We start from the raw sequence: 19,412 nt of genomic DNA, 5'->3' as shown, positions 1-19,412 counted from the left end.
TGTTTTTATACTGTGGATGGAGGTGGGAGTTTCTTTTCATTGACTCTCTTTGAGTGTCACATGTCAGAGGCACAGTCTGGGGACATGCTCCATGGTGGTGGCTTGAGGAAACCTGGGACTCTCAGTCCTGCCCGCCTGCTCTGGTTTGGGAATGCAAGGGGCTCAGGCTCAGCATTTGCCCTGGAATGTGGGCAGACCGGCCCCTGGGTCCTCTCCCTCTCTGGGCAGTGAGCTAAAAGGCCTGTTCTTAACCCCCTCGGGGCTGCAGACCAGTGCTCCCACCCAGGCCACCCACCCTGGCCTAAGGACAATGCTCAGCTAGGTTGTTGGGGTGAGGGTTTCCCCCTTCTCCCCCCCCCCAGTCTCCTTGCCCAAAACCCGCTTACTGCTAGGGACCAAGCAGACAGGGAATGGGGTTGCACCTCCTCCCCCACGCCCACCCCCCAGTTTGCAGAGGTGCTGGCTGCGAGGGGATGCATCCAGTGGGTCTTGGGAGCCCTGCAAGTGCATAAGTCTTGGTTGCACCTTCAAATGATTTTGTGTTTTGGTCAGGGGCCGCAGGCTTAGCACCCAGACCACCTTGCGCTGCTCCTCATAGCCTGCCCAGTTTCTCGTATTCAGCCAAGCTTCCTCCGCATTGAGACTTCCCCCGTGCGTTCACAGCCAGGGGCTCCCGGGTCTTCCCTGCTTGAAAATTCCCTGACTGCGCGAGGGTGACTGCTGTGATTGCTCGGGGGTTACCTTCGGTGACTCCCTGGCTGGGACTCGGTGGGCCAATAGCGCCCTCTGGCGGGAGGCAGCGGCCGGCTCGGGTCCCTTCATGGCCAGTGCCTGGTGACTGGGTGGCTTTGCCCCTGGTCAGCTGGACTCATTTGCACCCAGGCTGTGCTTGTCCTCCTCAACGCCCCCCCCCCGCCCCAACTCACCCCCCAGAGAACACACAAGTTGGATGGGCTCATCCAAGGATCTCGGCTTTCCTTCAGTGGGTGGAAGTGAAGCGCCAGGGCATGCATCAGCTGACTCAGAAAGGAGAGGTCTGCAGAAAGGAGGGTGGCTTCCCCAGAAAGAGGAGGGGAAACCCCCCCACCCTGGGAGAACTTCCTTCTCCAGCATGACTTAGGAGGTCTAGTACTTGGGAGTCTCAGATCTGAAGCCAGAAATCTAGTTGTGGAGAAGCTGAGGAAGTCTGAGGCCTGAATGGAGCTCCGACTGATTCAGATACTGCTTCTGCGTATCTGGGAGCATCCCCCAGACATGTGGAGAGAAGGGGTCTTCCAGTGGGTACCATTTTCTCTGCCATATGAGTAGAAGGATTTGCTGAGCCTGCCCCTGGGGTTTTTAAAGCTGGGTGCGAGGGACTCTCTGCAGTTGAAAACAGAAACCTCCCCTCAGCCTTACCTCTGCTGTCTCTGTTTGCTCAAGCAGGGGAGGAGTTTGCTGAGCTTGCAAGGAGACTTTGGCCTGTAACCATTCACAGCTGGTGGGGAGAGTGCAGCTTCTGCCTCCGTAGGACCAGGAATGGAGGTCGCGGTGCCGCCTCCTGTAGTCCTGGGTCTCTTCTCTAAGGTGTCTGGAGGACAGTGACACTGAGTCTTGCCCAGTCACTGAGCCGAGACTAAGGAGAGAGGACACCAGAGACCCCGCCATATGGCCTTGCTCACGTATGGCTCTCATGGAAGCAAAAGTTTGGAAAGAATTGGAAAATGATGCACCTTATCCCTGATGTCCACACAAGTTTCTCTTAGGGTGTCACTTTAGTTGCAGCTTTTTCTTTCAGTGTTGTCCTTCTCATATATATATATATATATATATATATATATATATATTTATTTATTTAAGATTTATTTATCCATGCATACAAGAGCTGGGGTGCAGGCCACAGATGCAGTGGGTGAGAGGATTCACCAGAGACAGAGTGGGGAACAGAACAGGCAAATCTACTAAGATACACTGCTGAGGGGAGCAGCAGGCGAGACAAGAGAGGTCTGCTGTGCCATGTGGGTAGCTCCCTGCCCGGTGATCGAACTCGTGCTGCAGTGGCTGCGGATAGCTTCACAGTGCTGAGACTTAACACCAGGGAGGCCTGGTCCTTTTCATATCTTGCCCACTTCCTGCCCATAAAAGACTTAGGAGGGGAAGCCAGTGCTTCGCATCCCACTCTGATCTTGGAGGGAAATCTTTTTCTGAATTTCACAAAGCAAGCGAGATCTGCTGTTTGCAGCTTCCTATGTACTAGAGCATCGGCTACCCCATGTCAACCTCACACCAGTGTGAAATGGAAATTAGGAACCCCCGGGTTTCCGAGGAAACCGAGTGATTTGCTGTGCGGCTGTGGATAGTATCATGAAGGAGCTGGGATTTGAACTCAGGTCCGGCTGGACTCCAACCTTGTGATCTTTTGCCCCCCCGCCCACCACGATTACTTCTTTTCATAAACTTGAAATCATAAACCAGAGTCATTAAAAAATATATATATGAAAAGGACAACCTTGAAAAGAAAAACTGAGCAATAAAGTAAACCCTTAAACCATTCTTAGAGTAGGGTTAGAGTGAGGGGGTGAAGGTGTTTGATGCAGAAAGCAGCGCGGTCCTGACTCAGAAGGTTTGATGGGGAAGGTTGACCACTATCCTCTACTGAGGATTTGGGGCCCCACAGACCAGAGCCCCAGATTCCAGCTCTGTCACTGAGACAGCTGCGGCTGTGTGGGGACATGACTCTGGATGCCAGTGTGGTGAGGGAAGTAGTGAAGCTCCCGAGGAGGTATGTGCTGGCCATTCTGGCCAGAAGCTGCTCCTGCTGTCCCTGTTGGGGCGGCGCTTGTGGCCTGCTTGGGGAACCGCGGGCTCTGACCATATTGGAGGAGGGATCCTGTCCCGTTGGTCTGGACCCAGAGGAAATGGAATACTGTTTGAAGCCAAGGCAGCAGGTGTGGCTGTGCAGAGGCCACTGGGATGGGCCCTGGACACCAGTTCCTTTTCCGCTGTTACCTAGCCACACACTGACTCCCTCTACGTCCGGTTTGCTAGAGACAGGAAGCCAGACCTCTTCCACACCACCCGGAGCGGGCGGGGGCTACAGGAACTGTGCTTCCTCGGAAGCCAGGAAACCTGTGCTGGCCGTTGGCCCCAAGCCCTGCACCTTGGAATCAGTTTCCCCTCTGACCAGCTGGACAGGAGCCTGGGTAGGCGTGGCCAGCCAGGGAGGTAGGAGGTGAAGCTGGGTAGGAGGGCTGGCAGCTGGGAAAAGGTGTGGGCTTGCAGACCAACACCCTGGGCAGGGGCCTTGCTTGCCTTTTCCAGGCAGGGTGGGATTGGGCTGGAACCATGAGGAACAATCAGATTGACAGGCCCTCAGGCTCGGACTCCAACATTCAGGAAGATGTACTGTTTAAATATGGCATCATCTGGGGCCTCCCTGGTGGCGCAGGGGGTTAAGTCTCAGCACTGTGACGCTATCCACACCCACTGCAGCACAAGTTCGATCCCTGGACAGGGACGTTACCCACATGGTGCAGCAGACCTCTCCTGACTTGCCCGCTGCTCCCCTCAGCAGTGTATTTCAGTCAATCTGCCTGTTCTGTTCCCCGCTCTGCCTCTGGTGAATCCTCTCACCCCCATACCTCTGACCTGTAAGCTGGTTTTTGTATGCATAAATAAATAAATCTTTAAAAAAAATGGCATTATCTTGTGATCACAGCAACCTCTTGCAGGCCAGATTTTCGGGGTTTGGAGCTTTGAGGAGTCCATCAGTCCTGTCACTCAGCAACTTAGGAGCAAGTCCATTACTTCTCGCTCACTGTTTCCCCATCTGTAAAGGGAGGCTCAGAATTCTGACTTCATGGGGTGATCGAGGGGTTAACTGAGACCATGTATGGTATGCAGAGTGCCTCGCATGGTGCTGGTTGCCAGTAAGTGGCAGTAAATGCAGCCGCTGCTGGTGATGAATCTTATCCTGGGGCTGGAGAATCAATATTTCCTGACCCCCAGCAGGTCACCAGGGAGGTGAGAGTGAGCAAGACTGTGAGTATGGCAGGAATGAGGGTGTGACTTCCGGGGCCGACCCTCTGGGCTGTGGGGCTGTTGAGGGTCCCAGGTGGAGAAGAATAAGGAAGGGGGGGTGGTTCTGCCCCTGCCTCTTCAGCACTATCATTCTTGTCTGGGGACCGGGGAGTTTCAGGCCCCCCTGTTGGCTGCCCAGTGCCAGGATAATGGAAACATACACTTGAGGGCCGATTCGGCTCCCTTGTTGCTGTTAAAGGAGAATAGTGGGGCCCTGCAGCCTCTGGGGCCAGGCTGCTTGCCAGGCTTCTGCAGAAACAGCCTACAGAGCAGTCTGTCCCACCCTCGGCCAAGGAGGTGGGAACACAGCAGCAGCCTCCTTCCACCCTCGTCTCCCCGTGCACCTTGCCTTGTAGCCTGGAACCCCCGGAGGCGCTTGGAGCCTGGGGTTCTGCTTCTACCTGGTGAGGGACCGCTCCAATCTGGAGACTGAGACAGTCCAAGTTCTTGGAAATGAAGTGGGGCCTGGCACTGCCCGGGCCCCTCCCTGTGTGACGTGGGGCCCCTCCCGCCTGTTCTCTCTGCCTTGCCCTGCGGAGTCAGAGTTCCAGGCAGGCGGTTCTGACTCCCAGCCAGTCAGCTGCACAGCCCTGTCGGGAGGGAACGCAGAGCCAGGGGCCTGACTCCCAGAGGTAGGAGAGCCCCACGGGCAGCCCTAAGAGCCCCAGAGCCAGCACCTCCAGTCCTGGCCTTGCAGGAGAGGTCAGTTGTGGGACCTGGTTCCCAGCCAGGCTGGTAAGGGGTGTTATCTTCCTGTCCCGAGGCTGGTCATTTCTTCCCTGGGTGGGGCAGGAGCTCAGTCATTGACTCCTGGGTGCAGGCAGGGCGTGCAATGCAAATAGAGAGTTGCCAGGATCCCTGAGTCTTACCTGCGTCTTTTCTTTACAGACGCCCTGCTGGCGGATTTGGAGTCCACCACCTCCCACATCTCCAAGCGGCCCGTGTTCTTGGCGGAGGAGACCCCCTACTCATACCCGACTGGAAACCACACGTACCAGGAGATTGCTGTGCCGCCCCCTGTCCCTCCACCGCCGTCCAGCGAGGCCCTCAATGGCTCGATCCTTGACCCCTTAGACCAGTGGCAGCCTAACGCCTCCCCGTTCATCCACCAGCAGGTAGGGTGGGGACCAGAGCTGGGGAGCCCCCTGAGGCTTTGGGGTAAAAGAAACTTGTCTAGCTGGGCTTAGGGTGCCAGGGGAGAACTGGGGTCAGGGCCACAGTGAGACGGGCAGGAGATGTCCGACTCTTCCCCACCAGACGCCACGTGAGGGGGCGGTGACCAGTGTTTAATCACCTGTCTCCCGACCCGCTCGTGGAAATTCCCTGGTGAGACTGGCGGTGAGCAGGAGCCTCCTGGGAGTGACTGGGCTGTTCCTTTCCCTCCCTGGGGGGGCCTCTGAGCATTCTCCTCCCCTCAGCCTCAGTCCTTGTCACCCGTCTACGGCTCCAGTGCCAAAGCTTCCAGTGCCTCCATCCCGCAGGACAGCGGGGGCTCTCTGTGTGCCCGAGCCAGCGAGGAGGAGCACGTCTACAGGTACCCTCCCTGCTCCGGCCCCTCCTGCTCGGAAACCCTGGGGCCCAGCGAAAGCAGACCCGGCAATGTGTCCTAGGGGATCTGCCTCAGGATTCACTGGGTTAAACCACAGAGGCTCTGAGGTTTCTGGCCAGCTGGTCGTGCCTCTCACCTCTCTTGCTCCTTGGCCTTATCTCGGCCATCGCCACGCAGCGGATGGGCTGGGCTGTTACATCACCCATGGAGTGGAGGAACTGAGGCAAGACTTCCTCCCTCCCCCTCTTCTTACCACATCCCTTCCACACTCTGTCCTCTGCGGGTGGAGACCTCCTATCTCCTCTGCTGCTTCTCCTTCAGAACTTGGGGTCAGTGTCCTTCACTGTTGTTTTCCCTCTGCCTCTGGAAGCTTCCCCAACAAGCAGAAGTCAGCTGAGCCTTCACCCACTGTGATGAGCTCCTCCCTGGGCAGCAACCTCTCTGAACTCGACCGCCTGCTGCTGGAACTGAATGCCGTGCAGCAGAACCCCCCAGGCTTCCCGGCAGGTAGGACTGGTCCCCGTGGGGGGACCTGTGGGACCCCAAGCCCACCTGTTGGCCTCTGGATCCCTGGAGGGGTGGGTGCCTACCATCCTCTCTTTCTCCCTTTCTCAAAGATGAGGCCAACTCCAGTGCCCCACTGACTGGGGCTCTGAGCCCCCAGTATGGCATCCCAGAGAACAACAGCCTCCTGGGGGGCAAAGCTGGGCCCCTGACGAAGGAGAAGCCCAAGCGGAATGGGGGCCGGGGCTTGGAGGACGTGCGGCCCAGCGTGGAGAGTCTCTTGGATGAGCTGGAGAGCTCCGTGCCCAGCCCTGTGTGAGTATCCACTGAGCCCCCCAGCCCTTGTCTCTGCCCACTCAGCCCTGGTGCCGTCTGTCCCCCCGTTATTGGCCAGGTCCTGGACTGGGCAGCGGGGGATAGGGTGAGCCTGTGGACACCACCCCTGCCGGCAGCGAGTCCCCATCCACCTGACCATGTGGGTGCTGTGCACATGGAGGGCGACAGGCTTCAGAGCCGCACGATCCTGGCCCTCCCCTGGTGCTGAGCGTCCTCCCTCACGCCTTGGTGTGCCCACCGCAAGTGGACTGAAGGGCGACGTGGTTGTGAGGACAGGGCTGCTGGCTCAGTCAGGGCGAGCCCCAGGGCTGCAGGCAGCACGCTGGGCGTGGGCACCGAGTGTAGCACATGGACACCTGCTCAGAGCTCCATGAACCTCACGTCTTGTCAGAGCTGCCGTGTCATTGGCCGGCGTCCTGTGCACACAGTGTCGTGCGGAGGCAGCGCGCTCGCTCTTGATTAGTAGAGGAGCTGGAACCTGGCTGGGAGGGCCAGAGGTGTCTTCCAGGGAAAGGGGCCTTTCGTACTGCCCTTTCCTCTCCCAGGTCAGCTCACTCAGAGCCCCGTCCCTGGCTGACAGCGGCCTCCTCCTGGGGTGGGGGGGGTGGTTCCCAGGAGAGAGTGGGAGCAGGTAGGCTTCCCCAGGACCCGGGGTGTTGAGAGCCCAGCATGAGGAGGCCACAGCCACTCTGGGGGAACACGGTGCTGGGTACCGGGGGCCCCGCTGATGCAGTGTCTGCCCTGCAGCCCCGCTATCACTGTGAACCAGGGCGAGGTGAGCAGCCCGCAGCGAGTCACCTCCAGCCAGCAGCACACGCGCATCTCCGCCTCCTCCGCCACCAGGGAGCTGGACGAGCTGATGGCCTCGCTGTCGGATTTCAAGGTGCCCTGCGGTACCCCCCCCTTGCCCTGCTTGCTCCTGAAGGGTGCCCCATCCTTCTCATATCAGTGTGGTAGCTGTGACTCAGCCCTTCAGTCTTGGGGTGCCGAGACCCGAGCCAGGGACCCTGCAGCATGTTGGCCAGGATGCGGGGGCCAGGCTGGGGTATGTGGGGACCAAGCTGTCTGCGGCCTGTGCAGGCAGAGAAATGCTCAGCAGGGACATTCCTTCCTCCCTGGGCTCCCAGCCTCCCAGCGGAGAATCAGGAACCTGGGACAAAGGGTCCTGTGTTGAGGCTGCCCCGAGGGGGAGGGCATCTCTGCTGGGCCATGTGGGCCGTGGGTCCTGTGTCAAGGGGTCATTCGCCCTGGCGTCCCACCGCCCACACTGGCTGTCCTCAGCATGTCTTCTTTCTTTCTGCCTCTGGCTCCCGAGTCCCTCGCCAGCCTCCCACTCTCCCTCCCCAGGCCTCTGAGTTCCCCCTAGTTCAGGCTATGGGACACCCAGCTAGGCTGCCGGCTTAGTCTGGTCCTGCAAGTACCCCTTGCTGCCTGCCCCCACTTCCGGGTCTTCCTGGGCTGCCAGAACCATGTTTTATTTAGAGGATGCAGTGCTCCGGTGGATTGATATTGACAGGACTCTCCAGCAGTTGCTGACTTTTCCCTTCCACGTGGGGAGCCCCCTGGGGCCCGCTGAGGGAATAGGAGAAGGGGAGCCAGCTGTCCATGCACTCAGGGCCCTGATGGGGCCTCTTAACTTCCTTTTAGCTGTCTTTCCGGATGGGGGCACAGAATGTGTGAATGGGGCTGGGGGAGAGGCCGAGCCGGGGCTTACGGCCCAGGCGTGCTGCGATTATGGCCCCACACAGGTCAGCTGGACTCACACGTTGGCCTGAGGAAGCCCTGCCCTGTGCCCAGTGGGCTGTTGCTTTCTTGATGCTCTGCTAGAAGCCGCACTGGTTCTAGCTGTGCCCACCGAGCAAGGTCTTAGGGGGACATAGAAAGTGGCCTGAAGAGACAGAGCCCAGATTTGAATCAAGCTCGGGGGGCAGCTATATGAGGCTTAGTCTCCCTTGACGGTGCTGGGCTGCCTTGTCTCCCTTGTCCACGCCACCCTGGCCTCCTCTGCCTCGAGCCTTCTGACAGGGAGGCCACCCAGGCTCAACTCAGGGGCTGCTTTCTGCTGCCTGGGTCCCATGGGCCCAAGGATGCGGGGCTCAGGAAAATATCTGGGGGGAGTAATTCCCTTGCTTCAGCTTCGCAGCCCTCTCGGTCAGTGTAGATGGTGCCTCTCAGCGCTCCAAGGCTGAGCCCCCCACACAGGGAACGTCCTCACCTCGCCCATCTCTCTCTCCTCTCTCCTCTGCCTTTTGTCTTTCTCCTCTTCCAGACCAGCTCCTCTGCTGTGGCCTTAAGCTCCCTGGGGCTGCTGCCCAGTTCAGCGCCAAGCCCAGACCGAGCACCTCCTTCTCCTCCTCCTGTTCTCTTGCCATCCACTACTGTACCCTCGTCTCCAGGCCTCAGTCATGCCCTGGAGGTCCTCGGCATCAAGGATGAGGATAATGGACAGGGCCTCCCATCTCCTGAGGCCCCCAGCTGGCTTGATTTAGCTGGCCTAGGGTTGATGGCTGAAACCCCCAACTCAGGGGCTCCCTCTGGGGAGGGTTCCCTGGGGCCATTGGGTACAGAGAGCCAGGCTCAAGTTTGCAGGGACTTACCAAACCTCGAGAGTGAGGTCTCCAGGGCGCCCCTCTGCCATACTCTGCCCCCAGCTGGGTGCACAGGGCCCCAGGAGCCTGGAGACCCCCAAGGGCCACCAGCCCACCCTGTGCGCTCAGAGGAGGCTGTGGCTGCCACGTGGGAGCGGCCATGGAATTTGGAGATGATCAGGCCCGAGACTCCCCACGGAGCTGTGCCCGGCTTCCCGGAAGTGACCGAGCCAGCTGTCGTGGCTGCGGACCGGCAGGCCGTCTTCCCAGACACCTGGAGTCTCACGAAGGAATATGAGCAGTTCCAGAAAAAAAGGGCAAGGCCAGAGCCAGTGGGGCCAGAAAGCAACCGCCCTGCCCCAGGTGATGAGGAACAGTTAGGAGGCGAGATGCCCGTGAGGGGGAGTCTGGTAAGGCCAACCCCGGGACCCGACACTCCCAAGAGGTCACAGGGCACCACTGACGCTGCCACCGAGGCTGAGAGGGAACAGCCGGAGCTTCCACCAGCCACGGTCATGGACACACCCACCGCCACCGAGAGGATTTCCACCGCTGGCCAGGCAGGCGCAAGCTCATGTGGCGGCGGCACGGCCCTCAGTGGCCTGAGTGTGGCCACTCCTGGCTAACTGCATGCAGCCTCCCACTCCGCGCATGTCTGCTTGGGCCGCAAATCCCGAGATGCGTGGCTGTGACCCCAACGATAGGCCCTCGGTGGTGGGCTCTGTGGGCCGCTGGAGCTCCAAGGGCCCTGGAATCTTTCTCAGCGAAGCCCCCTCTTGCTTGTTAAGGCTTTTTCCTTTGGAAGAGCCGTCCCTGGCACCCTGGAGGGATGTGTGCCAAGCAGTTACAAGCATGGGCTCTGGAACCTGATGGAACTAATTGCAACCATACCTCCAGCACTTGCTACCAACATGACCTGGGCAGCCACCCTCAGCCTCAGTTTTCTCATCTTTAAAATGGGAGTGACAATAGACTACCACAATAGTAACAATAGACCTGCCACGGTTGTCCAGAATTAAGTGAGATAATGCTGGAAAGCGTAGAGAAGGCAGCAGTGAGCTCAGCCGGGGCTGCTGCTGCGACTGTTCTTTGCTTCTTGCTTGACATGGCCTTTATGTCCCTCCTGAAAAGAAACAACAACAAATCAAAACCACTGCACACAGGTGGGCGAGCATGTAAACAAAAAACAGAAAAACTGGGTTAAGTGATTCCTGGAAGGAAAGACTGCATTTTTCTGTTGCAAATCAAAAGGAACAAAGCAGCCAAAGCAAAAGAGAGAGAAAAAGCCCAAGTCCTTTCAAGAGTGTCCATTTACACCCCCAGATACTCCTTGTGGGGAAGCCTGGAAGGGAGCCAAGAAAATACACCCATTCTGAGGGTGGGGAAACTGAGGCCAGCGGAGGTTAAGGGCTTGCCCAGGGTCACTGCCACCTTGGCGATGGGCTCTGGGTGGAGGGCGTCTGCTCGGGCCCCGCCACCTCCCCAGCTAGGCTTGGCTCTACTCTGGTGGTCTTGTTCTGCCCTGCCCTCCCCGGTGCCTGAGTGTGGACTGCGCTCCGCTGAGCCCAGAGTGGGGCTGTGACGCCTTCCCCCTCCCCCTCAGATCCGCTCTGTGATCAGGAGGAGCCGGGAGACGGGCCACGCACACCCCATGTCCCGGGAGCCCTCCCCGCGCCGCCGCCTGGACCCCGCCGCCCTGAGCAGGACCCCATCCCAGGAGCGGCTCCTCACAGAGCTGCAGGGGCGGCTGGGCATCCGGCCGGAGGCGGAGGAGGCCGAGGGGACGGTGGGGGCCTCTGCCGAGGACTGGCTGACCGAGGGCGTCGTCATCACCGTGCAGCCGCGCGGAAGGCGGGCTGGGGGGCAGCTTGTAGAGAAGGTAGCCAGGAGATGCCAAGGGCTGGGCCGGGCCTCGGGCGTCCTGTTCCTCCCTGGGCCCCAGCGCTGGCTGGAGGGGCCGCCTGGTGTTTGGTGTGTGAGGGAGTCCCACAGCCTGTGGCCTGAGGAGACTGACCTCCGTCTCGGAGTCACCGCGGGAAGGCCCCGGGGGCTCTGGGGACATCACCTCCCGGGCCCCTTGCTCACCGGCTGCTGTTTCCTCTTTTGTCTTCACTCTCTCCCCGCTCTCTCCTCCCCAGGTTGTCTTCCCTCCCGGCTCTCCCATCCCCCAGAGAAGAACCGTCTCTGTCCTGGCTTCTCTTCCTCCTCCTGTCCCTTTGCTCCAGCATCACAAAGACACCTCAGCCGGCAGCTCTTCTCCCCTGCCCTGCCCGCCCGGCCCCTCTGCCCTGGGCCCCCTGGATGTCACCTGTGGCTCCTCTGGGGTCCAGAGCACGGGGGCAGAGCCTTGGAAAGGCGGCTCCCAGGGCCCCTCCCGTCTCACTGCTGCGCCCCACACTGTGAGGTCCGTGGGCTGCCAGACGGAGGAGGACCCGCTCTTCCCCCCGATGCAGGCAGGCCTCTGGGACCCAGCGCCAGCCCTGCCTGTCTCTTTCGTGAGCTGCGTTCCTCCCCTGCACACACGGGCAGGGGTGCACCTCCGGCCCCTCCGCCCTCTGTCCTCGAGTGCCCGGCACACACCCTACAGTCCTTCCCTAAACCAGGCCTCCACCCTGGACCCCTCAGCTCCACGTGCACTCCCCCACTCCCTGGGAGGTCAGCGGCCCTCTTGCTTCCCTGTGGGACTCGACCTGCCTGCCCCTGCCCGCTGCCCCTCCGTCTTGCTGTTCCCTGGAAGGGAAACCCACACTGCTGCCCCCACCTCCAGACCCAGAACCCCTCGAGGCCCCTGCTCCCTGGCCTGTTACGGCCCTGTGTCCTGTGCCTCCGGTTGGCCCTCCACCCTCTCCATCTGCCCCCGGGCCTCTCTCTCTCTCTGGGTTGTCCTCCCTCTGGATGGCCCCTGTCCTCCGGTGTTGGTGATGCCAGTCAGGGGAAGAAATCCTCATCACCCTAAATTCCCTTTTGTGAAATGGTCCAGTAACAAGGTCTCTTGTTCTTCATGCATTTTCAAAAGCATTTCTCATACTGGCTTCCTCCCCTATCTAAGCTCCAGGGCCTGGAACAAAGAGCGGATGGGGAGCTGTGCGGGGCGGCCGGCTGGCCTCCGAACGGCAGGCAGAGCAGTCCTGAAGGGCAGGACCAGGGAGGGGTCAGTGCCGAGTGTCTTGCTTGCCGTGTTCTCCCAGGGCCTGTCAGGTCGCGGGGCCCGTGAGCCCGTCTCTCTGACCGTGTAGAGCCCTGTGACCCCCGCTAGAGCTCTGGAGGCCCCCAGGAGGTTGCAGTTGTTGCCTCATTCAGCCCACCTATCCAGGAGGGGGACAGCCCTGGTTCTGGGGTGCCTTGAGCCGGTGTGATGTCCTGACAGGCCCTCTCTCTTGTCTCCACAGATCATGAACCAGGGGAGGCCGGGGAGCAACTCCCCTCCTGGGGGACCCCCAAAGCCTGGGAGCCAGCTCGACAGCATGCTGGGGAGCCTGCAGTCTGACCTGAACAAGCTGGGGGTCGCCACAGTGGCCAAAGGGGTCTGCGGAGCCTGCAAGAAGCCCATCGCCGGGCAGGTAAGGAGGGCGGGGGCGGGGCAGGGCGGAGGGGCAGGTGGGCATGGCGAAGGGTGTTCCGTGGCAGGTGGCACCTGAGCCACATCCACCTCCTGCCCCAGGTCGTGACCGCCATGGGGAAGACGTGGCACCCGGAGCACTTCGTCTGCACCCACTGCCAGGAGGAGATCGGGTCCCGCAACTTCTTTGAGCGGGACGGGCAGCCCTACTGTGAAAAGGACTATCACAACCTCTTCTCCCCGCGCTGCTACTACTGCAACGGGCCCATCCTGGATGTGAGCTCCTGGGGCCTGGCGGGGCGGGCGGCCCGCTGAGGGTGCAGGGGGTTGCTGGAGGCTCAGAGCGGTCACGTCAGACCCGAGCTGCACAGCTAGGACACAGTGGGGCGGGGTTCAGACCCCACCCGGACGCACAGCCCATCCTCCCTCCCTCCTCCGTCCTGAGTCCCGGCGGCAGAGGCTCCCTCGCTGTCCCGCTGTGTGGTGTTAGGGAAGCACCCCGCTTCTCTGAGCCTGCTTCTTCACTTGCGAAACGGGAGCCACTGTAGAGCCCATGACCTGACCCCACGTGGGGTTTAAGGCGAGTGTGTCTGGCACGTGACAGTCTTCACTCACTGGATTCTCGGTGGTGTCCAGAGCAGTCAGGGGTCACCCTGGTCTGGGCAGTGTTTTGCCTTTTCCTTGGAGGGAGCGGGCAGGACAGCCTTGCCTGTGAGTGTCTCTGACCCCACACTCTGCTTCCACAGAAAGTGGTGACAGCCCTTGACCGGACGTGGCACCCCGAGCATTTCTTCTGTGCCCAGTGCGGGGCCTTCTTCGGCCCTGAAGGTACTGACCACCGGCTGGCTTATCCCCCCACACCCCAGGGAACAGTGGGGTGGGCCTGGAGACTTTGGGATGTGGGTGTTGGGTGCTCCAGCTCTGGGGGCTATAACTCTGCCTTCCACACTCCCTGTGCTCAGGATTCCACGAGAAAGACGGCAAGGCCTACTGTCGGAAGGACTACTTCGACATGTTTGCGCCCAAGTGCGGCGGCTGTGCCCGGGCCATCCTGGAGAACTACATCTCGGCCCTCAACACCCTTTGGCATCCTGAGTGCTTTGTGTGCCGGGTAAGGAGCCCCCCACCTCCTGACCTGAGGGTCTGGGATCGGGCAGTGGGGAGAGATGCTCACCCTATGTTCTGGGCCCGACTCGGTGACTCATTTGGGGTCATCAGTGGAATGAGCAGGCAGCCCCCAAGTCCAGTAGGCCCTGGGCCAGGGCTCGTCCTACAAGGCAGACGTGTTCCCCAGCCTCGTCCTGTGTGGTCACCTTGGGACCGGTCATATCTGGGGAAAAGGCGTGTGTGAATGAAATGCAGGATTTAACAGCCTCAACAGAAATAGGCATGATTTTCAAGCTGCATTCTAGGAGGGAATGGGAGACCCCAGGTCCAGTTACTGGGAACCCAGCAAATGTTCTTGATAAATAAGTTTGGGAAACTCTTCACTGCAGGACTTGTCAGAGCCTTTGCTACCAAAGCATGCATGGGAGTTGGGATACGGTCTGACCACAGGACCCTTTCTACAGCACTGGGGTTTCTGGGTACACTCTACAGCCACCATGGTGCAGTCTGGTTGTGCATCTTATTACCTGTGTGACCCCGGGCAAGTCACTGGTTTCTAGGCCCAGGCCCCTCCTGTCGGGAGAGCGCAGTGAGCCTCAGGCGCTGCCCTTGGCACCTAGGACATGCTTCGCTTAGCTGGGGGCGTGGTGGGGAGTGGGCGACAGGCCCGTTGCCTGCCCATCAGGCCGGAGCTGCCTCGTCTGAGCCCCTTCCCACTGCCCGCAGGAGTGCTTCACGCCTTTCATCAACGGCAGCTTCTTCGAGCACGACGGGCAGCCCTACTGCGAGGTGCACTACCACGAGCGGCGCGGCTCGCTGTGCTCCGGCTGCCAGAAGCCCATCACCGGCCGCTGCATCACCGCCATGGCCAAGAAGTTCCACCCGGAGCACTTCGTCTGTGCCTTCTGCCTCAAGCAGCTCAACAAGGGCACCTTCAAGGAGCAGAACGACAAGCCTTACTGCCAGAGCTGCTTCCTCAAGCTCTTCTGCTAGGAGACTCACCCCTTCCCTGCCCAACCCGGCCCAGCCTCCCAGCAGCCGCTAGGACCCAGAGGCCTCACCCAGGGGTGAGGGGCAGACCTGACTGAAACTGGAACCTGCATCCTTGGCTGGTGCAGGATGGCAGGGGGGTGGCAAGGGGTCCCTCCTGCTTTCATTCACCCCTGCCAGAGCCTCTGGGCCTCCCACCTGCAGCTCTGCCTCGGCTGCTGACTCTCCATCCTCCTGGAGGCTGGCCCACGTGTGTCCCCACGAGCCGCCTGGCCAGGCCTGCACCCCACACTGGAGCCATCTCTTACTCACATTTTGGCAGTGGAGCCCGGGGGGCGGGCAGGCGGGGTCATTTGGGGTCAGTTTATATCCTTACGTCTCTCCTGACCTCCTTATCCCTGTTCGAGTATGGAGCGGGCACCTGCTCCCTCCAGTCAATGCCAGCATAAATCCATCCATCCAAAGGCCCACGTGCCAAGGGCTGGGGAAGGTTCCTTGTGCTCCCCCTGCCCTTCCATTGCCCCTGGTTCTACTGAGAAAGCCTCTCCAGCAATAATGTTTTATAGTCACTTCCTCCGTCTCTGGGGGTGGTGTGAGGTGGTGGGTTTCACCCCATGCCTGGACACTGTACCGACTTTGATAGATTTCTACACTGAGGTTTGAATTCATATCGACTGAGTTGCTTTTACTCCTCTCTACAGTGATTTTGAAGAGATTTTAAAGATGTCCCTTTTTGTACTCTCCTGGCCGCCGCCGCCGGTGACTGCAGCTGTGGTGTGGCGTTTGCCTTGTACTGAGGGCTTGGGGTGGGGAAGCAATTTGTATTTTATTTTTTCTTAGCACAAGCAGGTGAACTGGGAGCAGCTCTGTGACTCCCCTCCTTGACTTCACTGCTCACCAGGACTGTTTTGTAAACTGCTGTATTTTGGAAGCCCTTCCTTACTACCCAGGCCAGCAAGCTCTCACGGGCAGTTGGCCTAAGGGTATCTTGCCCTCTTGGGTTTAGAATTTCAAACCTCATCCACTGTGTTCCTGAGGGAGGAGAAGCGGAGAGGACACTCCGGGGGTGCTCTTTCTGGTCCAGTAAACCATTAGGCGCGTCCCCTCCTCTGTGAACTTTTTGGCAACAAAGAGAACCCACCGAACATTCTCAGCCTCCTCACTGCTTCTCTGGGGCTCTTTCTTCTGCCTTCTCAGGAAAGCTGGTGTCTGATTTTGACCTTTGGTCTAGCTGATTCCACTGGGCGCATCACTTCCCCAAACTTCCTGCCCTCCCTGGAGACTGGGTACAGGTCCTTTCGCCTTTGTAGTTAGGACAACCTTGGGGCCTAGGTTGTCCCAAGGGGAACTGGATTTGGGGTAGAAGGATGGCGCCCTGAAGAAGCAACAGGGAGACCCCAGAGCTCTCTACCCCAGGGATGAATAGGAGCAGGCAGGCCTGGGGTCTCTTGCCACCATGGGGTGGAAGCTAGAAGAGGCCAGGTCACTCATCCTCATCGCAAAGGCTGAGTGTACTGCGCTGGGGCTCAGAAGAGGGTCCCGGGCTGGGAGCCCAGGTCTGGGGAGTTCAGCCAGGCCCCCCTGAAGGTCTGCTGTCTCCATCCACTTCCACCCATAGGCCTTACTGCTCTGTTTACAGTGACCTGCCCCAGATCCCTTCCTGAGAGGGATTGGTGTCCCTGGGGTCTACTCTCTGGGTCAGTGATCATTTGATGATTTTATCTTAATTTTTCTCTGTAAACATCTAACCTGGCTTTTCCCTATTTCAATTCTTGTGATTTATGCCAATAAAGTTTGCCATTATTTTACCGGTGCTAGTAGTGCCTTTCCTTTGTGGTCAGAGATAAGAACTTAGTTCCAAAAGAGAGACCCTTCCCTCCCCAGACTCACAAGGAGCACAGTTTGAGGGTGAATTGTTGGGCAAAAAGCCTTGGGGATAACTCCTCCGAAGGTCACTTGTCAGGCCTCCCTGGTGGCCTAGGGGTTAAGTCTCAGCTCTGTCACTCGTGGTCTGGGTTCGATCCCCAGGGAGCTAGCCACATGGCACAGCAGACCTCTCCTGTCTCGCCCACTGCTCCCCTCAGCAGTGTATTTCAGTGGATCTGCCTGTTCTGCCCCCCACTCTGTCTCTGCTGAATCCTCTCACCACCACCCCCTCTCCCCCCGCACCTCTGGCCTACACCCCAGTTCTTCTATGCAAAAAAAAAAAAAAAAAAAAAAAAGTCCTGAAAAAAACCAACCCAAAGCTCACTTGTCAGTGGTCGCAGACACGGCTCCCTGTGTGAGCTCTGCTGTTCCCCAGCATTTGGTGAGGGAAGGCTGGGGATCACTGACATTGGGCCCGACCCTAGGCTGTCCCTGTGGATTCAGGGCATCCTCACTGGGGCCTGTGGGTGGCTAACTTACCCTCATTTACAGGGAACGGGATTCAGAGAGAAGAAACAGCACGCACAAGGCACTCCTCTGAGTGATTGCAGACAGGATGTGAACCCAGGGCTTGCCCTTACCTGTGTTCTTGCATTGACCAGACATGCCCACCCCCAACCCCAGGTGGGTTGGAGGCTCATCACCTTGGCACCTTCCAACTGAAGGTGGCAGACGGGTTGTCGAGTATGGGTCTCTACTGCCCCCTGGTGGTCATGTTCATATTTGCATGCTTCGGCTGCTCTGGTCACAACCTGAAGCCTCCAGGACAGCTTTGTTCAGCCTTGAGCTGTGGCTTCTGTTTCCTATTGTTGGTCTTTCAAAAGCTGCATGTCGCATTTTAGTTTGAACCCTGACCATTTCATAGGGAGTTCAGAAGTGAAAATTACCTTCAATCTTTCCCCAAAGATAATGACATGATTTTTTCCATGGATTTATTTTATTTGTAGAAATGGATATGGTATACTTCAATGTAACCTGTTTTTTCATTCAACCATACTTAGTATTTTCCCATGTCAATAAACATATATCTGCATCATTTTTTAATGGCTTCATGGTTTTCCATTATATTTATGTACTGCAATTAGATACAATATATGTTTTTTTAATCATCAAAGCCAGGATGTCCTTGGAAAGATCTGTGTGAGTTTGTATATACTTGGAAGTGCATTTAGAGGGAGCTAGCTTCAGGGCTTGGAGGGGACCATATGGCATAGTGAGGCCTATGGGCTTCGAACTTGCTCCTAGAAGTACTTGCTTCTAGAAATTCGAAGCCATGATTTACTGGCTGAGCTACTTGGGCAAATTATTTACCCTCTGCATTTTCTTATCGATAAAACAAATGGGAAATACTGTACCTCCTCAGGGGTTGTTGTAAAGATTAACAGTAGTAACATGCACAGAATACTCAGCACATTGCTGAGTGTGCAGTAATACCGTGTCAGTAAAAAGAGATCTTAGCAGTAATTGACTCCACCAGTTCTATGAATAGGCTGATCATCAAAGGCATGAGGAAACAAAACAAAATACAGAAATTCCTAACTTGGTCAAATGAAAAGGGTAGAGCTAGGAAGAAACACCCCTTCTGTCCTAAGATCTAAGCTCAGTCATAGAAAAATATTTATTGATAGGGTGGAGGGCATGGAGCATGGAGGAAAATAGGGTATGGGCATGGATGGTTTGATGGAGGCAATAGAAATAATATTTATTGACATAGCATGATTGTTCAAATGTGAGTTAAGTGAAGATTTAATAAAAGAAGCTAATATTGAGTGACTTCCTCCTACATTCCAAGAACTGTTAAGTCTTAACACATCTTCAAAACAACTCTGGTATGAGAGTAAATGTTAAGATGCCCACTTTACAGATAAGGAATGTGAAACAGGTGAAATCACTTTCCTAAGCTGAGTGAGCTGGCAAAGGGCACAAGGAAGTCGATGGCTACTTGATCACATATCCAGGTGGATCCAGGTCATCTGACTCCAAATCCTGCACTCATTCAAAAGATTGTTCTGAAATACCTACTATGTGGCAGGCACAGAGAAAAATGTTGGCCTTTGTGGAATTTGCTTTCTTACAGGGAGAGGCAAACAACAGTGTAGTAAGTTACATTCTGATAGAAGGTGTGTTGCTGAAAAAATAGAACCAAGTAAGGGGAGAGTGATTTTATTTTTTATTTTTTAATTAGTCAGTCAGGGTAGACCTCCTTGAGCAGATGATGTCTGAGGCCAGACTTGATGGAGGTAATTTACTTATGTGGCTATACCCAAAGAGACTTTCAGAAAGAGGGGCTAGTTTGTGAGAGCAGCGTCTGGCTGGAAGGGAGTCAGCAGGAAAACAGGTAGAAGATTATAAGGATGGAGGTAGGGCGCAGATCATGTAGGGGCTTGTGGGCAGCTTAAGTTTTAAACTTTTTACTTTGAATGGGGAGCCTTTCAAGAATTTTGAGCAAATGAAGAAATGCTCTGACTTAGATTTTATTTATTTTTTATTTATTTATCTTTATTTATTTATTTTTTAAAGATTTATTTATTTATACACGCACTGGGTACAGTCAGAAGCGCGGGAGGGTGAGAGAATTCACCAGAGTCAGAGCGAGGAGCAGAGCAGGCAGAAGGACCGAAGTCCACTGCTGAGGGGAGCAGTGGGCGGCAGGAGAGGTCTGCGCGCCATGCGGGACCCTCGCCCGGTAGCCTGGGAGCAGCCGGGGATCGAGCCCGCGCTGCAGAGGCTGCGGGCAGCCTCGCAACCCAGCGCTCAACCGCTGCGCCACCGGGGAGCCCCCGACTTAGATTTT

At 57.5% G+C, this 19,412-nt stretch overlaps 1 protein-coding gene across 7 annotated transcripts; it reads left to right on the top strand.

The window, feature by feature from the left end:
* Positions 1–4,952: 4,952 nt before the first annotated feature.
* PXN (paxillin) lies at positions 4,953–14,695 on the top strand (the record flags this gene model as incomplete). Of its 7 annotated transcripts, XM_084253083.1 has the most annotated exons (14): positions 4,953–5,174; positions 5,478–5,593; positions 5,979–6,115; positions 6,226–6,427; positions 7,196–7,331; positions 8,718–9,596; positions 10,640–10,915; positions 11,175–11,489; positions 12,086–12,187; positions 12,426–12,596; positions 12,698–12,871; positions 13,342–13,423; positions 13,558–13,706; positions 14,429–14,695. In XM_084253083.1, 12 exons carry the CDS (start codon positions 6,022–6,024, stop codon positions 14,693–14,695), a joined length of 2,847 nt encoding a protein of 948 aa, XP_084109209.1. The 7 variants fall into 7 exon arrangements, with proteins under 7 accessions (XP_084109209.1, XP_084109211.1, XP_084109210.1 ...); XM_084253085.1 differs by lacking the exon at positions 10,640–10,915 and having other exon boundaries at positions 12,092–12,187; XM_084253084.1 differs by lacking the exon at positions 10,640–10,915.
* Between the last annotated feature and the right edge of the window lie 4,717 nt (positions 14,696–19,412).

Source organism: Talpa europaea, assembly GCF_964194135.1.
Source record: "Talpa europaea genome assembly, chromosome: 14".
Lineage (NCBI taxonomy): Eukaryota > Metazoa > Chordata > Mammalia > Eulipotyphla > Talpidae > Talpa > Talpa europaea.
The sequence above is the reverse complement of the archived record's forward strand: the minus strand, read 5'-3'. Positions and strand labels throughout refer to the sequence as shown.